A 22,089-nucleotide genomic window follows, 5' to 3' on the forward strand; every position below is an offset into this window, starting at 1 on the left:
TGCTGAAACTCTGATGTCGCTCGATAAACACAGAGTCCTGTCCTGCTTGATGACTCCTGGCTGGGGCCTCAATCTGGCAGCAAACCTGCTTGCAGCTGCTCTCCTCTGCCCCCTTGTCCGATGTCGGTGTTTTCCGTGCTACTGTGCCTGTGCTTGCAAAGAAGAAAGGGAAAGCCAGCGCAAGTTGCGCTTTTTAAAGGGCTTCCCTTTCTTCCCGCCACCCAGCTACCTGGCGGGTGACGTCACACGCTGTTCTGCCATGTCTCGTAACCACCAGTGTGAAATGGCCATCATGAGAGCATGCGCCGCAGTGTAGAAATGTGGTGCATGCCCACATGACGACTATTTGTCCCTTTAAATGCGGACCAGTTGCAGTGAGTACCGGTACTCTCCTTTGTAACGGAGAAGTTCCGGTACTCTTGGAGGGAAAAAAAAAGTACCGGCCCATGTAAAGCACTGATTTGAATAAAAAGTCTAAGATGTTTGAAGGGGAGGAGACGCCTGACAGCAGCATTGCCATTTTTCTTTTTTTGCAGTTCCGGTTGGCAGAGATAGAGTTGAAAAAAAATGAGCAGACAAGTTCTACTTAAACAAACTTTTGTTTTATTTTATTATTCACAAACAGGTACACCACTTCCACAATAGAGGCGTATCAACTGAAAACGTAGAAGGAAGACATAATAAAAACTGCACTTTACAATAAAACGCCGCATTTGAAAAAACATACAGTGTAGAACAGTCACCGAAAGTACCTGTATTAAATTAAGCATCAAATTCAATTACCAAAGTTCTTATTTATGGTGATGTACAAAAATAACGGTTATAAACTTAACCCGACGATCTTACTGCTTGGGAAAGTCTTAAGTAAGAGAGCTCTTGGTGTGCAAGTTACCTGGAAGAGGGATTTGATAAACTGCAAATTAGGTTCTCCCAAAAGCTGTGTAAGAAGTCAAGACAGTCTCATAAATAGGGACAGGTGAGACCGAGTAAAAGTGCACCGCATGACGGCATCTCAAGTGGCGATAAAACTTTTTAGCCAATACCCAGAATGACATAAAATAGCACATAATCAAATCGTCCACAGCCCAAGTGTCATTAAATCAGTATTATTTATCAAACGTATGATTACAGTACAAGTTCAATAAGGCACATTTCCAGCATACAATAGAAAGACCTGTAAATAATGACCTTCGTTCATATAGGACACAAACCTTCCACAGCAGCTGTATGTACTAAAAGCAAAGGTGCAGAGAAACAGTCCTCATCAATGCTTCTCCTTGAAAGGCTTACATGGAGGGGAAAGAAATCACTGAGGAGAACTGATAGCAGAAGGTACCGTACAGAGTTTTACAGACACTAAACACCTTCTTCCGTACACAGATTTATGGTGGATGTGCACTACTACAGGGTAAGACGCACTCTGGAGCCTTACCTCTGTTACTGTGCGTTAGTGAAGGATGGAGTTTTGGGGAAAGAGGAAGCCTCATCTTTTGGGAAATAAAAAAAAAAAAAATGCTCAGCATAGGCTGAATTTTCTAAATCGGAGAAGGAAGGGAATAGAAGACTTCTATTTGCAATGTTGTACAAAGGCCCTGGGGCTGTAAATGTGCAAGGAGTATGAGGGAAGTGGTCAGGGTGACTAGCGCATGTAGGGTTGGGCAAGAGTCAAGCAACTGACACGCCTTATTGGCCTTTTAGCGCACACACCTATCACAAATAGTCTTGTTGCCATATAGGTCTTCACTCTGCATACAGCTACAGTATCTGATTGTTTTCATCACTTTTCCTTGTACTCAGAGGTAAAAAAAGAAAGTAATCCTCCATCTGCACACTAGCACAACTATCCAACTTAGAGGAGTAAAGCACATGCTAAACTTTTGTTTTAAATGTTCTCTTATCCAACATACACTGGGCTTTAATCAAAATAGAACAAACGTGGAAAAGCAATAAGGATTCCGCTTCCAGTGAGGTTATATTACAGAGGTAAAGTATACTGTATAGTACCTGAGTCAGTGAGAGCCCTACAAGAGCGTTATGGAGGGTTATATTCCTCTTCTACTTCTGTTTTCTCCAAAACGTTTTGGAGCAACATGCAAGTGATCCAAAGACTATTTCGTCTTTACAAAAATATGTACCGCAATACAATAAACTATTTGTTGCATTCAAGTGTTCAGCAAAACGGGGAGTTCGGGCGTATAAGATTCCTATGGAGAATCAGGCAAATTTCCTTTACAATCTTTGAAGCAGCACTTAGGTCCACAGCCATGATAACATTTAAGGCATTCAGGTGTATAGCCATCAACTAAACAGGCAACCCTTCAGACACAGGGATGGCCTGAAGGCTTCCTTAATGTGCATAGCTGTGAGAGGAAACGGTCCTGAATGCCATTAGGACCTCTGAAACAGAGGAACTTCTGTCCTATCAAAACAGGACCAAAAGAAGGCAGTTCTCAGAAAGTTAGAGGCCCCAATTTAAGTCATCCCTGAGAACAGTAAATGAATCCGTAACACTTCATCAAAACGGTAGCAAAAACACTGTCCATTCTACCCGCAACATATTTATAGTTAAAAGCAATCAAAAATGATCAATGAACATAAGGCACTTGTCCATATTCTGCATTGCCTTTGCAATAGCTGGATCAATCACCAGTCATGAGTTCCACAGCAGAATGGAAGCCTCAATCTTCACGCCAACATGCAAGTCCAGATCCCTGGACAAGATCCGTAATCATCTCAGGAATGAGATAATATTTTACCATTAATTTTCAAATTTGGCATGGTGATTATTCCTATATAAAAAAAATTAAAAAAACAATGTTGTCACTTTGTTTTAAATACACGATTTTGGGGCCCTTTCATTATTTGCTTGCAGAAGAGAAATTTTCAGGATATATTTTCTGAAAGTGTGTTTGACAAGAAACACCATGTAGAACAGTAGGAATTGACCTATTTTGGGAAGTATTGGCCATGAAAGGGAGATGGGGAGGGGGAAGAGGAACAAAAAACAAAACAGGACTAAAAATTACAATAGAAAATGTGAGGAGAAACAAATCAGCGAAAGAAGCAGGCACTGAAAAGATGAAAAAGAACCAATTCAAAAGTTTAAATTAATAAAATACGAAAAACAGAAGCAAAATAAATAGAAACTACCAGGAAAACATAGAAAAGGCGGAAAGAAGTGTTGAACAATATAAATGGAAGCAAAGAAAAAGAACGGCAGTAGTGAAAGTTGACAAACATAACAAAAGGAAAACAAGATAGCTCTAGTAACAACATGTAAATGAACAGCACATTATAAAGGGTACACGAGAATTTCTAAGACTTTTATCCCTCCTGTTTGAATGGAATTGATTGCCACGGATTGTTATTTAGTGGGATGCACCAATAAACAAGTAGACAGTATGGCAGTAGTGAATCTGCAAGCCTTTTGTTCCTCAACTGAAGTCACGGTCCTTGAGAATGACAGGCGCTACCAGGGTCCAGAGGTACAGAAGCAGGCCCACCCAGCTGGAGGAAATCTTCACCCACACTGCAGACCAGGCACTTGTCATGGTGGAGTATGTGGAGTCAGGCCTAGAAGAAAGCAGAAATGATGTGGTGTTGGTACAGATTCCGCAAGCGAGTGACAGACCGGCTGACCGGAAAATTGAAAGATTTCCAGGGAGGCAGGAAAAAGCAGGTCAGAATCTCACAAACCAGGATTTAATACAATTTGCATGTCAGGACAGGTTTGCTGTGACCTCTCGCTTTAGGATAAACATGGCATCAAGCGTGTGCTGGGAAACCCCAAAAAAACACAATGGCACTCATGGAACAAACAAGGAAACTGGCTTACAAAGGGGTGCCAGTATGGAGTCATTGTACAGGTCATTACCACCCTCCAGATGCACGTGTCCATGAGGGATCAAATACAAGTTCTGAAGTTAGTTTCTGGAACAATTGGAGAGAGAGCCAGTACCAGGCTGTCTAACTTGTTTTGGTAATGTGTTCCTAGTGGTGAGGTTAGGGTCCAGGAAGAATCTAAGCGACTTTTGATTCATTGGGAGTTGGGTCTTGAGGGTGTCAAATTTCAAGTAATTGAGCCAGGTTTGTATGGTTTCTAGTTTGCTTAGAACAGCCAACAGGAATGCGAAATGCAAATCAGCATTCCCCCTCCTCCAATAGGACCTAATAGGCCAGGCTGTGACCCCCGACCAGGTTCCCTCCCCCTCTTCCCAGTAGGACAAGTATGCACAATGTGCCAAAGGACTCAAGCTGCACCCTACTGGCAAGGCCTACATAGGTCACAAACTGTCAGTTCAGGGTAAACTACTGCAATACAACTGGACCAAGGCGGATTTGCATACGGCTGGTTCATATCGGAGGTAGAATGGTTGGCAAAAAAGATGGACAGGAATGTGGTACCAGTAATTACCAGTGGATGAGATTAATTCAAGCATTCCAATCATCACTTTGTTTTGCTCAGTGGGCCATCCCAAATTGGCAGAATGCTAGGCTGATCATGACATACAATCCCAAATATTTAAAAAGTTCGGTTTGAACACACAGCTGAGAATGCTAGCAGGTTGCTCTCTCCTACTTCTTGAATAGGGACGAGGATTAATTTGTCCCCCATCCACTACTAAGCCTGAAAGTTACACAACTTTTCCACTGTAGTTTACGAAAAAAGAGGAGCAGGTCGTCAGGCAGAGGTAGACCTGATCTTCTAGACCACCTGCCCGCTGGAAGCCCAGCACCAGCCATCCCTCCATACACATATTGCCAAATACTCGATCCCAAAACAAAAAACAAAAGGTGAGAAAAGGCATTCTTGCCTGTGCCTCTCTCAATCTGCAAGGTATCTTGATAAGACACCATTTACTCCAACTTGACTCCAAGGGTCAATGTAAAATATGTGGACAAATGCCATGAATGACGGCACTGAGTTCATCCTCAGAATGACCAACCAGAGAAATCCCACCTTTAAGGAATCAAAGGTTTTTCTCAGGTCAAACAACATCAGCACAGCGGGCCTGTAAATTGGGAGCACAAGGAAATGGGATCTGAATTCAACTCAGAGAGTGAGGCTTCCACCTCCTCTGCATTAAGCCATTCAGGCCATGTTGGACCTGAGGTGAGACATTTGTATGCAAGTTAAATCATCAAGAAGGGTCTAAAGGCGGCACAGCATTATAAGGGGTCGGGGCAGTCTTGGGCTTCAGTAGAACGGATATTGTGGCTTTATTACAGTCTCGCCAGAGGTGACCTGTTTGAAGGGCCCTGGAAAATATATTCAGAAGGTGAGGAGTCAAGAAGGCAGCACGACTACTGATGAAAACCAACAGGACTGGGCATTTGGCAGATGGCAAGCCTTCCATAATTTGCTTCTCAGCCAGTGGCGAGTCAAGCAGTTCTCACTCCAAGTCCATCAGAGTAGACGTCAGCAAGGGGAGAGCAGTCTCAAGGGAGTGTAGGGGAAAAGCCACAAAGTAGTATGCAGTATTCTGAAAATGGGGAGACCCTGTCATAGGCACTATTAAGGAACACATCTGAGTAGTCCCCACTTAACACATGAGCTTTGGAGGCCATATTTTGGTTGTCTAACTAGTAAAGAATCTACACAAACAGCACCCATTTTGGCAGAGAGTAGGTTTTCATACTTGACTCTCATACATACAAAAAATGGCCGGGATCATTTTACTATATGCCTCAACACATTTCCTTTGATTAAGTCTTCAAACACATGGATAAGATTTTGGTCACAAAGATCCCCTGCAGCAGCAAACTATACCAAACCCATGATGGTTTCCACACTCATAGCAAACTGTGGACCAACGCAATATTGTTCTGCCCACAACTGTGATGAACACACATCCCTGTCAATATTAGACCGCTACAGACAGGTGCTGTCTGTGTAGGATTCATATTTGTTTAGCAGGTTTGTAGGTGTGGAACCAGCCTGGTAAGTTTGAATATCTGCAGGGCCACTGATGCAGACCTTCTGGTCTGTATCCTTTATTCTCTATCACTCTAATCAGTAGATTAATGTTACAGTACAAAAGATTGGCTGCTTTATAGCCCCTTCCATGTTATCGCAACTCTGGTGGCATTCAGATCAGCAAGGCCATATGGACAGCTGGACGGCCTGAAGTTCGTAGTCAATGGCTGCACAGACATCAGGCCACATTATAGTAACTTCTTGTGGCATGTCTGCCGGTAGGTCAGTCCGTGAGCGCAGGATCTCCTGCCTGTGACCGGAAGAGGCGTACGCACTCAGAAATGACCCAACACTCCAAATTGACAGTAAGGAGGTGTATTGAACCTAAATCTGTCTGTATGCAATGTCACACCAAAATCGAAAAGGACGTAGCAATGGCATTGCTACACCTCCCTTCAACGCGCTGTGAATCCTGCGTGATATACCCAGACATACCGATGTATCCCAAGGAATGTACAACTTCTGCCAAGGTGGTGAGTTTTGTGCAACAGAAGCCATCTGGGGAATATATTTTTTATGAACTGCATTACTTTCCCCAATTGAATCCCGTTTTTAAGACCATTAACGTTCTATGAGAGAACACAGTTTGCTGGGGAATCCACTCTTTCTCTTGGACATCATGGGTTATTAGTGGGAAGAATAGTACCGGTTGTTCCCTCTGGCTTAGACACACCTTACAAGTCCTCCACGAGGCTGCGTGCATGTCAGCACCAATGACCTCTTTTAACCTGCTAATACCATATAGAACTGTCCTGGGAACTCTGACAATAAGTCAACTTAGAACCGTTAATCAACCCCCCTCCCTTTACAACCCGCTCACCCCTCTAAACACTCCCACCCCAGAAGGATCGGTCACTCTCATAGAACACTAATTCTGTGAGGGATCTATAACTGATGGTGTAACTGATATGTCCAAAGAATATCTGATCCCAATATAACCAAGAAAAACAAAAGAGCAATGCTCTTATATGGGTTACTAATGAGTTTCCTCTCCATCTTTTTACGGAGATGAAAGGGTATTCTCCCTTATCCACAGATCTCGGCTGAATTTAAAAATGTAAAATAACCCATTAAGAAAAAGACAAAAGATCAAGCGTAGACCAGCGCCAACGCCAGACCTTCAAGCCTCATTTCATCCGGTCCCGTCCTTGCCATTGGCACAGACAGCAGGGACGGAGGGTGGGGTGGGGGGGTCTGTTTGGCAGCCGCCTCCCTCCTCCTCATAGATTTGCAGACTCGCTGTGCTGGTCACTGAAGCTGGCTTGCGAGAGGTCAGTGGTGCACAGATGACGTCTGCGGCGCCTTCTTTCTCGGGGTGTGGCCACTAAAACAAAGGTCTCGATGCCATTCTCCGATGTAAATGATGTTTGCCTGTATAAATGAATCTATTGGAATTTAAACGATGATGCTGTGATGAATAAAACTGTTTTCGACTTATGCTAAACTAGGCCTCGACTCCCTTCTGTATTTATATGGCCGGTCGTTCATAATAATAACAATAATACTAATCATAATAATAATAGCCGCCACCTTCCCAACGGCACGCCATGCATGGGAGAAAGCCTGGCCGCCTCTCCCCACGGCAGTTAGAACGCGGCTAATGGTCTCGTCCGGGACAGAACCACTTCCTTGTTGCCGGGGACACGAGAGTGCTTCAGCTCATTTCGAGGGTTGAAGTGCATTTTTAGGGTTTCAGGCGGGAGGGAGCATGCGCATACCGTGTTGTCTTGTCAAGCCACGCTAAATGTTCAGACAACCTTTTGAAACGTAGTTAGAAGCAGCACCCGCAGGCAGTCGCCTTAGGAAAACACATCACCATTCCACCACTGAGCTAAGCGTGGTAACCAATGTATGTTATAGGTTTCTGTTACTTTTTTTTTTTTTTTGCATTTAACAAGCCTTATTACATGTATATGTTAATTTCATTTGCCACAGAATGTTTTATGATGACAGAACCAGGTTCAAGGCTCGCTGGCTCAACATCCTGTGATTCTGGGCGACTCACTTTATCTCCCCTTACCTACCACAAATGAATGTGTCCTTGTGTAAAGTAACTGGTGCTCATGTGAAGCGCTCCAATACCTTCGGGTCGAGTTTGAGCTATGTAAAGCTTAAAAAAATACAAGCATTTGCAATGCAATGGGTCTCACGTTTGCTTGAGATTAGAGCTGTTAACATTGTAAATTCCTAACTGGACTTTTACTTTTCATTTTCAATATAAGCTGCAAGTAAACAGTAGACACGAGCGAGCCTATTCAAAGCGCCATGAGCGTGAAGAAGAGGCACAAAAGGAAAAAGTTTGCTCGCAGTCAAACATATCAGCAATCGGGTAATTATCCATGTAAGAGGGTCAATGTCAAAGCCTGTAACCAAACCTCCCCAAGGAGGGACAAATGTAAAGCATTTACTAATGGTACCAAAGGATTTTCGAAAGGCAAGCCCACGAACGATTGATAGCGATGGGCGTACGGAGGGCGTGGTTAAAAGCCCACCGATAGATCAGAACACGTCAGAGCACTTGCGTTGCGACCTAAAGAGTCTAAGGTGCATATTTAAGAGCCCCTAGCGCCAACACAGCTCTAGTGGCGCAAATGCACTGCGCCGTATTTACAAGGTAGCGTAAAGCCACTTTTTGTGGCTTAACGGCACCTTGTAAATACAGCCCCTTCACACGCAGCCTTTTGCTTGGAAGGGCGTGCAATAGGTGTTGCTGCGGGCGTGCCACAGCAACACCCATTGCATTTTGACGCTGCCTTCGATTTACCTGTTTTCGTAACCTGAGGCAGTACCAAAATGTAACACCACCCCAGAGGTGGCATTAGCATGGTGCAACAAGGAGGAATACTTTTATGCCTCCTCGTTTTTAGCTCTTTCTATGTGTGCTGCATTTTGCAGCATGCATAGAAAGAACAAAATGCCAGAAATTAGTGTTTGAGCGGGAAGGTGTTCCTTCCTGCACATAAACAATCATTTCAAAATGACACTCTGGCACTTCTCACAGAAGTGGCAAATCGCCATTAGTGATTGTTTATGTGCAGGAAGGGACACCTTCCACACAAAAACAATCAACCTCCTCAACGCAGACATCCTTGTGCAATGGTGCAAGGAAGCCTGCGCTGGCGCTAGCCAGCTCAATTTAGCGCCAGCCCAGGGGGAAACGCAGGAATGCACCGTATTCTAGTAAATCCAGCGCATCCCTGCATTTCTACAATGACGCAGCGCTGAGCTGCCAATTTGGGCGCAGCACCGTGCTGCGCCACTTTTTAGTAAATCCAGCCCTACATGTGTAATATCTTTAAAGCATCGGCCTATATGTCTGCGGTTGTCCACTAGATGGAGGTGTTCCCGCGTCTTACGAATGCAGATACTCCTATGAATTTGCACGACGTTTCACTTCCAATGAAGGAAATGTCTTTATTTAGGCAATTACATACTGCTGCTCAGAATGCCGAAACTATATTATACAGCGATAACGATTGCCATTTCTTCACTATGCGCGAACCTGACCAGATTGTTTCATCTTTCCTGGAGTCTGATAGAAACGTCTAAATCTGAGTGTAGGTTGGCAAATCGCTAGACACGAAATAATTTGCATCGAGGGAGGTGTAACCCTTCTTTAACCAATGATCGGGTTGTTCATGGATCGTTAAGTACAGAAGGGCTGCGCTTTTATCTCAAATCATCTCTAGTTATCATTTTCTCTCTCCCCATTCTCCCTCTCTCATTCTCAAACAATGATTCGATGTTAACCTACCGCGCGCGCGCGCGCGCGCGCGCGCTCGCGCTCAATCTGGGGCAGACTTGTAGTAGATATCCTCTGTGCCAATCCACAGCTTTCAGGAAGATAAAAATACATACACATATTTTCTCTGGTTAGCTCTGAAGACATGTATTTATTATTTTGTGTCGTATCATTGGAGAGGCACTTACTGCTTTGAGTTTAGCATCCCCGTTCATGCAGGTCTGGATTATTCCATTCAGGATGGCACTGGCAGAGAACACATTTTCCATATGGCTACCTATCCTGAAACCTCTGTGGCATGTGGCATTCTAGCAGTCGTTTTTTTTGTTTCTGCTGGGGATAAGCGCCTGACCGTGATTTAGCAAGTTAAACTCTACCAAGTGAAAGAGAGTAGCTTTGCCATTGCTGACGGCTCCCCGACAACCGCACTTGACCATTTATGTAAATACTGTGTCTGGCTGTCTTTGCCTGATGTTATGCAGCTGTGCTCGTCAGTGAGGTGTCAAGTGAATTTTGTAAGTCCTTACTTGCACTTCATAGTTTCCTTAGCCCCTCAATGATTGTTTTAGAGACTGAAACGCCTTTTCTTCTTTTTCCTAAATATTGGACAAATGCTTACACATTTGTGCCTGTGGTGCCTGGCCTATATGCCGCCCCCTTTTGAGCATACTGCTCGACCTTCCATAGATGCCGGTTCGTGAAGGCTAGTCCAACTTCAGTTCTCCCTTATCAAGAAGGTTCTTTCTCTTTTTTTTAAACGATTGACCATTTCAAAGGTGCCCTACAATTAAGCCCTAATACCCGGATCTCTCAGTTTTTGGGAACGTGTTATGTAGCTCAGTATTTATTAAAAGAAAGGCTGTTTTATGTGGTTTCTTGCATTTTCCTCTGTGCAGCTTTGACGTAGCAACCATGAAATGGCACCTTTGTTTAGAATATTCGTGAAACACAATTAAGCGCCTGTTTCAGGTGGGAATTTTTTGAAGGGGTGATTCCCAATTACCTACAACCATCTCACTGGTATGGGGTTTGTTCCAATTTGTCTCCAATGAGTTGCTCCCAGCTCTCCCTGAATTAAACCCTGTGTCTTTTCCTTGATAAATTGAGTCGAGTGTTTTCCGTTCTGGATTTACGTGAGTAAAGGATGATCTGTTTGTGGTCAAGAGTTCTCTCAGTTGATGTAAACCTCTTGATAATGTGCTTCAGTATGTTGACGATGGCATACTCTACCACAGCATTACCAGTATGTAGAGGAATACAAATGTCACTTTAGTGCCCTCCTTTTGTTTTGCCATGCTTTTCTACTCATGTTGTTTAATTTTGGTGTAGGGATGATTTCTTTTTTGGATGGTGCTGTTTGGGTTGGAAGTGTTCTTCGAGATGTGGTCATACCCGTCCATTACTAAAGCACACAATTTCACTGCTAGTCACTGCGTTAGCTCTCAGCAGGTCACAATATGACCTCAACTTGAAAAGACTAGCTCTCCGACTAGCTCTCCGACTAGCTCTCCGACTCCGTTGTGCTGAAAGCCTTGTAGTTGGGGAGATCAAGAGCGCCTTGCATAAAACACAGCAGTGTCTACCTATTACTTTCAAAACCGTTGTCGATCTACAGCTCAAGTATCTTCTTATTGGTGTTAGTTCTTCATTATATTAGAGGTGTATGCCCCTAACGACCTCATTTTTGTTTGAGTAGCACCAGCTTGTGGATTCCATCACTGCTGTGTTAAGTTGCCATGCCATGCAAAGACAATCATGACTGTTATGTTTTTTTCAATAGTAGTACCGTTTTTTCCACTCAAAGGCAAGCGATATGAGCCCCATGCTCTAATTAATTAGAGCAACTTACTTCACTGTGGTATAATTACTAATTAAAGCAACAAAAAAAAAAATCCAGATTGGCTCAAGCGAGTCAAAGCACCTTATGCTCTATGGTATTCCAAAGGGATCATTCCTCTCGTCAGTTTAATATATTTGTTTCCTCCAAGGTAAGATTTACAAACAATACTTGGAAGCTTCCAAACGTATGAAGATGAGACAAATCAGTTTCCCGCTTGGCAACCAACCTGATTATGTGGACAATATTACCTCAAGCTTGGTCCATGAGTTTGAATTAGCTTTTTCTGCAACCACAAAGTAGAAACAGATCTTCGTAGTGGGAGAAACTGAGCTTTTTCCACTAATTGAAATCCCCAATTTCCCATACTTTGCAAAATTGTTTACATCCACAAAGTGGCCCATGGACTGAGTTGACTAAAGCACTTGTTATGGCATGTCTTTCTAAACTAGCCTTACTTAAACTGCCTGATTGTGAAGGGTTCACACAACCGGGCAGTCAGGATGTGTAAACATCTCCACAAACATGACCAGATTAAGCCTGCCATGAAACCCCTCCAGATGCTGAAGCCAGAATCAAATTCAAGGTTTGATGTAATTTCCATTACGTTTCTGGGCTAACATTACAAATATTTGCAGAATTTGGCTATGCTCCATCCAAGATTCTCTGATCATCCGTCCACCTAATCCACCAAGAATCATTCAAGAGGATAAAGCACAGAGGAAGATCCTTTGGACCATGACCGAAATTGTGGAATGCCACCTTTAAATGTTTAAAGAAAAATCACTGTAGGTTCATTAAAAATATTGAAGATTAAACTCTTTAAACTGCTGTATAACTGAACTTCCCTCATATAAAGAGTCACTATTGAAGAACACTGGACTTGGGCCCTGTCCTTTTGTGAGAACAAGGGATGTTGAAATCTTGTCAAATGTGCACACTCAATTCTTCTAGAACTTTGAAGAAACTCCAAGATAGCACAAATTGATCTAAAACCACAAATATTTAGATATAGCTCCATCGTTGTAGGTCTCCTGTGAAATATATCACTCTGCAAGCACAGAATGATTTCGTTGTAATTAAAAGGCACAAGCACACTCCATATCTGTGGCTTGCATTATTTGGTCATAGCAGCAAAAGGTCTTGGACATTTTGTATATTCAGTTGTTTGATTCTACAGGATATTCTTTTCTCCGAAATGTGTCTCCTGCACTGCCTGGATGTAACAACAGTTCTACCCGTGGGCTACTGGAGATGCTGAATGTAAGGATGCTTTCAGGCCTCCCTGTAATTTCTATTTTCTGTCTCTAGAACTAAATATATATTTTTTTACCTGGCAGGGATTTGTTGGTTTTGTGTGTGTATATATAGACACACACACGGTAAGATGATGCTGCGATCAGTGTTTTTCCTCCACCATACTTCAGGTTGGTTAATTCATGCTAGAGATGCACTCTGAACATTATCAGGTCGGTGTTTTTGCCGAGGGCAGTGTCCTGCATGCATTTCCCTGGTTATGCACTTCATCGACATTAAAGTGAGGGCACAGCTTTATCTTTCTGCATGCTGTCAAGGTCTCCTTGCCATACACTACACCTTGTGTGAAGGGGACGATTTGTTTATTCGGGAACAATGTGGCTGTTTCCTTGGTCAACTTTTTCTACTCTAATTTCCCAGCAATGTTGTTTTCTTGTCATATTAAGCCATATGTTTCTGTGTGGATGATTTGTTTTTTTTTTGTTTGCTTAACCGCAACCTGTAGGTGGTGTTTTTTTTGTTCTCCCCTCATAGCTTCTTATTTCCTCGTCATCCCTCTCGCTCTCACTCCAAATCTGGCAGCTCTTTGCAAAAAGCTCTATTCGCACATTTAGAAGGAGGCTCGACTGTTTTGAAAAGGTTATGACAATATGTCTAAAGAAAAATTAGTGCCTGAAAGTGAAAAGGAAGCTGAAAGACGCTCCATGTATGGTGGAGGCAGCCCAAGCACACCCGACGGCGAAGTAAACTCTGGGAGGGGACAGGTACATTAATTAGGTACGGGAATGTACAGAGTATGGGTATATGCGATCCCTCACCTGTGTTCTCATCCCCTCCAGCTCTCAGTACCAGAAGCCGCACTTCTGTAATGGAAGTCACGCGGGCATTGTACAGCTGCCTTTCAGCTTGCCCTCTGAGGTCAAATCTGCTCTCTACTCAACGAAAACCTTACTAAGTGTTTACTAAATATAGTTTTTTAGCATAGCGCAGAGGTGAGGGGGGGGGGGGGTTACCAGTAAGGAGATTTAACTATAAGGAGGGAGGTGCAGTGAGTCGTCTCAAGATACTTCGCATTATTGAAAAATTGTAGTAAATAGTGAAACCTCCCCAAGGGGCTAAGTTGGTGAAAAATAGAAAGGAAAGGATTTCACGTTTCCTTTGGACCAAGGGTGGCGAGGCTTGAAAGGGAAGTCATTCTATTTTGGCAAGATTCAATGCGAACGAAAAGCAGATGAACCAAGACATCAGCTTCGGGACAAAGCTTTTGCCCCTATTAGCGCGGTCCTTAGAACCGACCCCAGGTATTCTTGGTCAACTCCTGATGCTGCATTTCTCTGGGGTCTAAGAGCGGAGCCAGATTGCTGCGCTAAGCAGCAACAGCATGAATTGCCACGTGAGGGAACCGTTAGAAGCAGGTGTGCGAACTGTCAGGATAAGGTGCGCGTCAGTGTATGAACAGAAGTGACGCACGCATCAGTTTCTAAACGCAATGCTACTTGTGCGTGATACTCACATGTACCAGTTTGTCAGGGTCATCATGATGTAGAGCGAAGCAAAGAGAAGGCACAAGTGGAAGAAGGTGTAGTTGTACGAGACCGCATCTTCTTCATTATCGTAAGCCCGGTGAACCCCATCCTCTGAGCCGGGGTCACCTCCACCCAGCATGGCCGGATTTTCCTCGGTTTGCATCATTTTGTTCACCTGGGTATTGCTTGAAGAGCGGACACTGTTGGCAAGAGGGGAAAAATGAGAAAATAAATCACAAACATGCATTTCATGTAAGCGTATCTCAAGGGACTATCCCAGTTATCAGGTAAAGGAAAGAAAACATACTTAGCCCAGTTTGTCAGAGGGGGAACTATACTTCCCCTTAAACCACACCGACTACCTTACTCCAAGTCCCCCACAGTCAAAAGCATTACCAACTTACAAAATATGTTCATTTTTTTATGCACTCATGTACCAGAAGTGGTCTAGAGTCTTAGAAACTGGGTGATTTCTACTCTCCTGAATGCCTTCATGATCGGTTTGCCGAGGGCAAAAATATACATTGTAGTAAAATCACAAAACAAACACGCCAACAGGCAAACAACAACGAGAATTAGCTTCTAAACATGTAAATATTACAATTGTTTTTGTGTTTTTTTCTACTTCAGCATTATATGAAGAGATCACTACTGCAGCATGGGGAATCTTGCCTAAGGTCACCTAGTTCAGACAAACCCATGACAAGATTATAAAAGTAGCGCTAGCAAAAGGGTGCCCATGCACTCTGACAGCCAAAGGGCTAATCCTACAGCTGCTTAAATACAATTTCGTTACTAAAAAGACATTCCAAAAAATAGATTGGAGACCAACAACTAACAATCCCACTTTAAAAAGTGGACAGATTAATAACGGTGCACACATTTATGTAGTGCGAATGTCTCTGCTTTTTAAACAGCAAATCCCACAGAGAGATTAAATCAGTGCTTTATTTGTACTTGTTGGTTCCGGTGCGGAGCACTGGCACTTATTTTTGAGGGGAAGTGCTTATGTTTCTGCCTCAAACATTTACTGCGAGCAAAAGACACACATGGGAAAGACAGAGAAAGAGAAAAACGAAAGAGCGTCACAATGGGAGAAAGCAGAAAGCTGCAACAGTGAGCTGAAGGGGCAGGGAGTGGTTGTAAATGGACTAAAGAGGCCTGAGGTGATTTCAGGATTACGCTGCCTCAGTATACCACATTCACGCATTTAATTGCAGCAGCCCCATGTTTAACAGCCGGGCCTTGGGCACCGGCACGTTTTTATTTTACAAATGAAGCACTGTTTTAAATATTCCAAATATTCATAAATCCAGTGACACCAAGAACAGAAAAGATTGCATATGAAGCCCTTGCAATACATTGAAACACTGGTGGGGCCTCGCCGTGATCCATTTCTGATCTTCACATAATTTGCCACATCCCTATTCTATTTCTATTAATGGCCTCTGTAAAGCTTGCCTCAAACGTGCTAACTGTAATGGTCATAGCCGGAACTTAGAGCCTGAAACTCCTGAAAATGTAATTGGTGTCGATTATTCCACCATAGTGGTTAGGTCCTGTTCTGAGGTGTATTCCAGTTTAATTTTTAACGTAGCTTTTTTTAAAGAAAAAATAATCTAGCCATTATCAAGCGCAGAGTTAGAATGACTCACAAGAACATTGATTGGAAGTCTAAAATAACGTGTTTGTCACTCAAAAAATTGAAAGCAGAATGTTTTTTATGAGTGAGCACAAAAGGCTCCGTCCCATTCTGTAATCTCTGGGCTTCCAACCATGCCCATGTCACGTCAGTCACTTACATTGGTTCCTGGGCTTGCCTTTTAAAATCTGCTTGCCTTCATTTATGAAAGGCATGCATACGTCATGCCTTTTCCGGTGTTTAGCCCACCAACACAGCACCGGTAAACTACCAAAAAAATACGAGGCTCAATATTTTCAGCATGGTTTCCGGACTACTTTATCTGTTTATTTTCCATGCAGTGCGATTGCGCTGCATTTTTTTATATTTTTTTTACAACGCTAATAGCTCTAACTCGAGCAAATGCAAGACCTGTTGCATTGAAAATGCTCGTTTTCCTTTTTTGCTATTTGTACTAACTTTCCTGCTATCTCAGGCAGGCAAGAGGATAACAAGTGAATGTAGAGGAATTTAAAACTTTTAAATCACTGTAAAACCGTTGCTACAAGTAATGTTTTGCAGAGTGAAACCTCCCCTAGAGTCACATACTGTGCATAGATTATGCACCAGCGTTTCTATTTAGTGGTAGTGTTTTAGGCTGAGTAGTGAAAATATTTTTTAACATCTGAAAGCCTATTATAACATACCTTTTTTAAATGAACGTCCACACAATAACGCTTTATAATAATGCTAAAAGTATGGTCATGTTGCTGCACAAATAATCTTTTGGGAAACTGAGGCATCTGGTAAAAAATTAGTTTGTCCTTGGTGTGCCAATAGCTTCTTTGGTATAGGATAAGTTACAGCGAACTCTTAGTTCAGGGTTACATTTGAAAAGTTATGTTCTTTGGTACATAAAGTCTATCATGCTCTTAATGCCGTTTGGACATTTTTGGAAGGAAATCAGCCTAACAAGCGAGTCTCCTAGGTAGCCATGAATTGACTACCATCTTCAAAGGGCTTTTAACAAAGCCAAGGTCTTTGCAAGTACCCTTGGTGAAGAATTAACCCGAAAAGCTAACACATTCAACTCATAATGAGCCAATATCATCACAAATCTTTGAGCTGCATGCATGGTGTTGTGGAAATATGCATCTAAGATCTGTGTTGCAAGGCAAATAGTTCTAGTTCAGTAACAGAATAGCATCCCTGCAAGGTTGTCATTTTGAAATTGTTTTAATAAAACTCAGATCCAGTATCTTAGTTCCTAGCTGTGTTTTGGAACGAGGACTGAGTAAGCACTTGATCCTCTTTCTTGTGGGAGGAGTTACCTGTGCTTTTGCCTGCAATAACAATTTTTAAACATCTTGTTCAGGAACTTGTTTTCAGTCTTATAACGTTGTCTCTTTGGTTTTCTTGTGGGTGGATTTTATAGGAATTCTGCAGTAGTCATACTTGGTGACACCCAACATCATTATGTCTATTATGACTCTTTATTTTGCAAAGAAGTCCTTTATCTTGCTACCCCACAGCAGTTTGAAATTCCGGTGCTGAAATAATTGACTTATTTGTTGTGGATACCCCTATTGTTGACTTCCCCTTGTGTTCTGCTTCTCCTTCTAAAGGTTGGTCTAACCTTGTTGAACTTTAAAGGAACCTGCTGCAGTGATTTTCGATATGATGTATGGAAGGGATGCCTACACCATGATCTATTTTGTCTGTTGGACGCCCTCTTCATGAGGAACCTTTTGCTTGTAAAGTACCCATAACTTGGTTTCATTCACCTTTTTCACTTGGTTCACGTTAAATCAACCACAGGCACAGGTATGTGTTCCCTCGTTAAGGACGCTAGAGCTCTCAAATGCGCAACACACAATGTCCAAGCAAGACTCTGCCCAATGTCTTACCGCAGTGTCTGCTGTCCCTAATGCGGACCAACTATTGTTTTTCTCTGTTCTATTATATTTTTCTCCCTTTTCCGACATTGTTGTGGAAGGTGCTATAATAACGTTTTTTCCTTCCACTGTTGATGTACATAAGGACTAAGTGCATGAAAATTAGCCATGCACCCTTTGTGTGGTTGGTGCTCCTTCTATCAACATTTCTGCCACAGCATCTAGGCACTTACTATCCTGACCTGTTGCAATGCTGAGATGTGACAGACAGATCAGCTCTTTTCCTCACTATAGTAACTAAGAGGAAGGGAGTACGAGTCCACATGAGGCAATATATTGTCAATCTTGTTTTTATAGTTTAAACGTCTTTGCAATTTGTGGTGTAATTGTGCTGGCTGTTGCTGGCTTGATGAAACGATCTTTTTTAGCAAGGATACTGGAAGCATTGATAAATAATGAATTTTCCCACCTCTACGGCTTGAGGTTTACTGGAGGTGTGAAACCTCTGCTTCTACCTCAATTTAAACACTATCCGCTTCTGCTGCTCACTTGATAATCTCATGGAAAATTATGCCATCTGACTGGATTGTGTACTAGAGTATGCCTCAAATTCTTCCTCTGTGTCACAAGCACAATTGAAACCCAAGGATATACAGGGACCAACAGTAGTATATTGTTGTAAGTAACAGAGACTCCCCCTAAGTAGTAAATAGTTCATACACTGGAGACAAAAATAATACCTATTTTTGGGTCCAATCAACTGTTAAAAATATATTTATTTCTTAGCACAATTAATATAATCTTGTTGGGCACACTACTCCAGGTATCAAAGAACGTAAGCAACACACACAAAAAAAAACCAAAGTCACAACTATGTATAACACAGCACAACTGCATCCATAATCAATCATATATAGTAAATAGGATCAGAATGTTTACGTTGACATTTTGATCCACCTAAAATTATTGGATCATTATCAGCACAAAACAAAGCATGTCCGGGAAAGATGTACATAAATCAATATGAAAACTTGTTAAACCAAGAAAAAGGGAGAGGGGGAGAGAGACAAAAGAAAGACAATTAGGAAAAGAAGAATATAATGTAATAAAAACTGAAAAGGTGAAAAAATGCTCCAATTGGTGTAAAAAGCCATGCAAAAAAATCTCCATGCTGTGAACATTACACAGTAGAACCATGTGGAGTTTTCACTATATAGTGCCTTATAGTAAATACAGAACCTCTTGTGTAATGCAGAAATACTTCACTAAGAATTTAGTGCGGCGTGCAGCGTGTAACATACAGCATATGTTAAAATAGCACCCTCCTTATAAGTGAATCCTCCATATGCCAAACCTAGGTCAATATCAAGGGGCACCAGGGCCCCGGGTCAAGGCTCGCATGTGCACTCCACTGGATTGTACTCCCCCATAAATATGCATCCCCACAATTTCAATTCAGGGAAAAACTGCTGAAAAAATGCACAAACTTCTCAACTACAGCCTGATTTTAAACATAAAATAAGGTAGAACTACAGGTGAGCCAAAAGGTCTGCTCGCAGCATACCTGTTGCTAATAACACCAGTGCAAACAATGATAAACGCTGGCCCGGGTCAAATCCCCGAGTGGGGAAGAGTAAAAAACAGGGAATCACCAATGAAGCCAACCGGGTCATTCCCCAGAGTCAGAAGGCCAGTCCAGTATCCGTCAGGAAACCAGAAGACTACCGTGGCTGTAAGAAGGAATATGTACATTTTATTGCCAACATTGCAGCAAAAATTAGGAAAAAATCTCCAGATGAGGGAAGGAGACAAGATCTTACCGAAGGACCCACAAGGTTCGCCAGGAGAAGACCACGTACACTCCCTAGTGGGTCAAATAAGTGTGCAGGTTTGACCCAGGGAATAAAAATAAAAACAGGAATACTGCTTGTGGACAATTCTACAAAGGTCGGTGGTGGCCCTTTTGAAAGGGTAAAAGTCGGCATAAGAATAGGGCGAAATAAACCAGAAGAGCAGATTGACACGGAAAGCAACGGACATAAATAATTGAACACTCATTTAAATATACATTTGAGATGATATTGCAATGAAGCGGATAGTAAACATTAAAAAAGGAGAAGCAATGGTTATCAAAAGGTTCTTAGAATACATTGTGATAACACACCTTTATCATTGTTATAAGTGTTCCTCCAATATGTCCACCATTATCATCCATTATAGACATTAGTGAGGCAATAATGTATGGTCATACTAACTAACAGATTACTCTGCTGTACCAATATAACAGACCAGTAAGGAAACCTGACGTGATAACACCTTTATCATTGCTACAAGGGTTCATCCAACATGTCCCTCATTGTCATTCAGTACAGACATTTAGTAATGCAATTATGTATTTTCATAGTAATAGAAAATAGATCACTCTGCTGGACACATTTAACAGGTCAGTGAGGAAACCAGACAACATCAATTGTGAAATTCAGATCATTAGCTTACACATTAAAAACAAAGCAATCTCAATCACGAAAACAAGGCACTAGAAATAAAAATAAGGAAAAAATGTGTTAAGCAGCTGAAAATGACAAAAAAAGAATAAATAACACGTAATTAAGAAAATTAATTACAACAAATAAGGTAAATAAATAAAATTAAGCAACAGGTTATGCAATTCATACTGCTCATATACAACATAGTAGCACAAGTTGGTCAAGGAGGCAATATTGAACACAGATTAGAATAATGACATCCAACCCTCTTTTTGTGAAGTCCACTATGGAAACTGTCCGTTCTCAAACTCCACTTGAGTTCTTCTTTGGTAAGAGTTGAGGAAATATCCCAGCCATGCTCAGGTACTTTTACTACATCAATCACATGCCACTGTAAGCCATTCTTGTTGTGGCATAGTCGTTCAAAATGTTCCACCAAAGGTGCATTGGTCACCTTGCACAGGGGACTGCTCCTTTGTTGGCACAGTCGATTCTAACTTTGTGTAGTATGGTCGATATTATACAATCAATGGGGTAGGTAATTGCGTAGAGTACATTAGCAGTGTTGCAATTAGAGAAGGGAGTTAGATTTTTATGCACAAATTCCTTTGTCTTAACAGTGTACTAACACACGCACTACAGTTCCCGCACTAACGGTGACCAATCAAGGAAGTCATGCTCCACAAGTCATCTAATGTACAGTAGGCTCTAGAAGGGGGTAGGCTAGCTTTTACCAAGTGGTCTTTGACACTTATTTTTGCAGAATGCAAACATGGGGAGTTCCAGTGACAGCCCTCCACATTTCAACATATGCCAGTGGCGTAAAATAGTTTTCTTCACTTGATTGGAAATGGGTGAGAATATGGTCACACAAACAAGTTTCTGTGTCCCCTCTTTTTAATTTTGGTGTCAAGAGAGCCTCCCTTGGGCAGTACCATGCTCTCTTCATAGATCTAGTGACTAGCTTCTATGAGTACCGTGTGGAGAGGAAAGAAAAACACCAGTAGCATACTCTAATCATCACCCTAGGGCGCAACGGGACTCCCTTGCGTACTCAATTTTTGAGGATCAGAAGGAATTGTTCACTTAAGCATGTTTTTTTTTTTTTTAAAAGGGAGAAACACTATCAACCAAACTTCTCTTCAGAGGGTACCCACGGAAGATAGTCACAAGATGTAACGTAATCTACACTATTACCTGCCACTGTGATTTGATTAATATCGGCCAGACAACACAAAATGTTAGAATAAGAAAATGCCAACACAGGAGAAGTGTCCAGTGCAAGGTCACCAACACACCTTTCTTGGAACATTTTGGAACACTCAGCCACAACAAGAACGACTTACAATGGCAGGTGATTGCTGTAGTAAAAGAATCTGAGAGTGGCAGGGATATTTTCCTCAATTCTTAACAAAGAAGAACTCAAATGGGTTTCGAGAACGGACAGTTTCCATAGTGGACTGAACAAAATAGAGGACTCAACATCATTAATCTAATTTCTCTGTTCAATATTGCCTCCATGACCAACTTGTGCTACTATGTTGTTGTATATGAGCAGTATGAATTGCACAACCTGTTGCTTAATTTTTTAAAAAATTGCCATATTTTTTGTAATGTGCTTTATTTCCCCTTTTTTTGCAATTTTTTTGCCTTTTGCAGCCGCTAAACATGTTTTTCAATACAATTTGTATTCCTTTTTTTCATGGTTTTGAGACAGCTTCATTTCTTAGGGTCAAGCCTGTGTCTCA

General features: G+C 42.0%; 1 protein-coding gene across 1 annotated transcript in view; it reads right to left on the reverse strand.

Annotated features, from left to right (window-relative positions):
• Window positions 1-580: 580 nt before the first annotated feature.
• Window positions 581-22,089, reverse strand: part of SERINC2 (serine incorporator 2) — a 142,194-nt gene continuing 120,685 nt past the window's right edge. The window contains exons 9-10 of the mRNA XM_069224896.1: window positions 14,327-14,539; window positions 581-3,573 (exon numbers count right to left, since the gene is read on the reverse strand). Of these exons, the coding sequence (XP_069080997.1) occupies window positions 3,435-3,573; window positions 14,327-14,539 (352 nt within the window). The 3' untranslated portion in view covers window positions 581-3,434. The remainder of the gene's footprint in view (window positions 3,574-14,326; window positions 14,540-22,089) is intronic.

Source organism: Pleurodeles waltl, chromosome 3_1 (assembly GCF_031143425.1).
Source record: "Pleurodeles waltl isolate 20211129_DDA chromosome 3_1, aPleWal1.hap1.20221129, whole genome shotgun sequence".
Lineage (NCBI taxonomy): Eukaryota > Metazoa > Chordata > Amphibia > Caudata > Salamandridae > Pleurodeles > Pleurodeles waltl.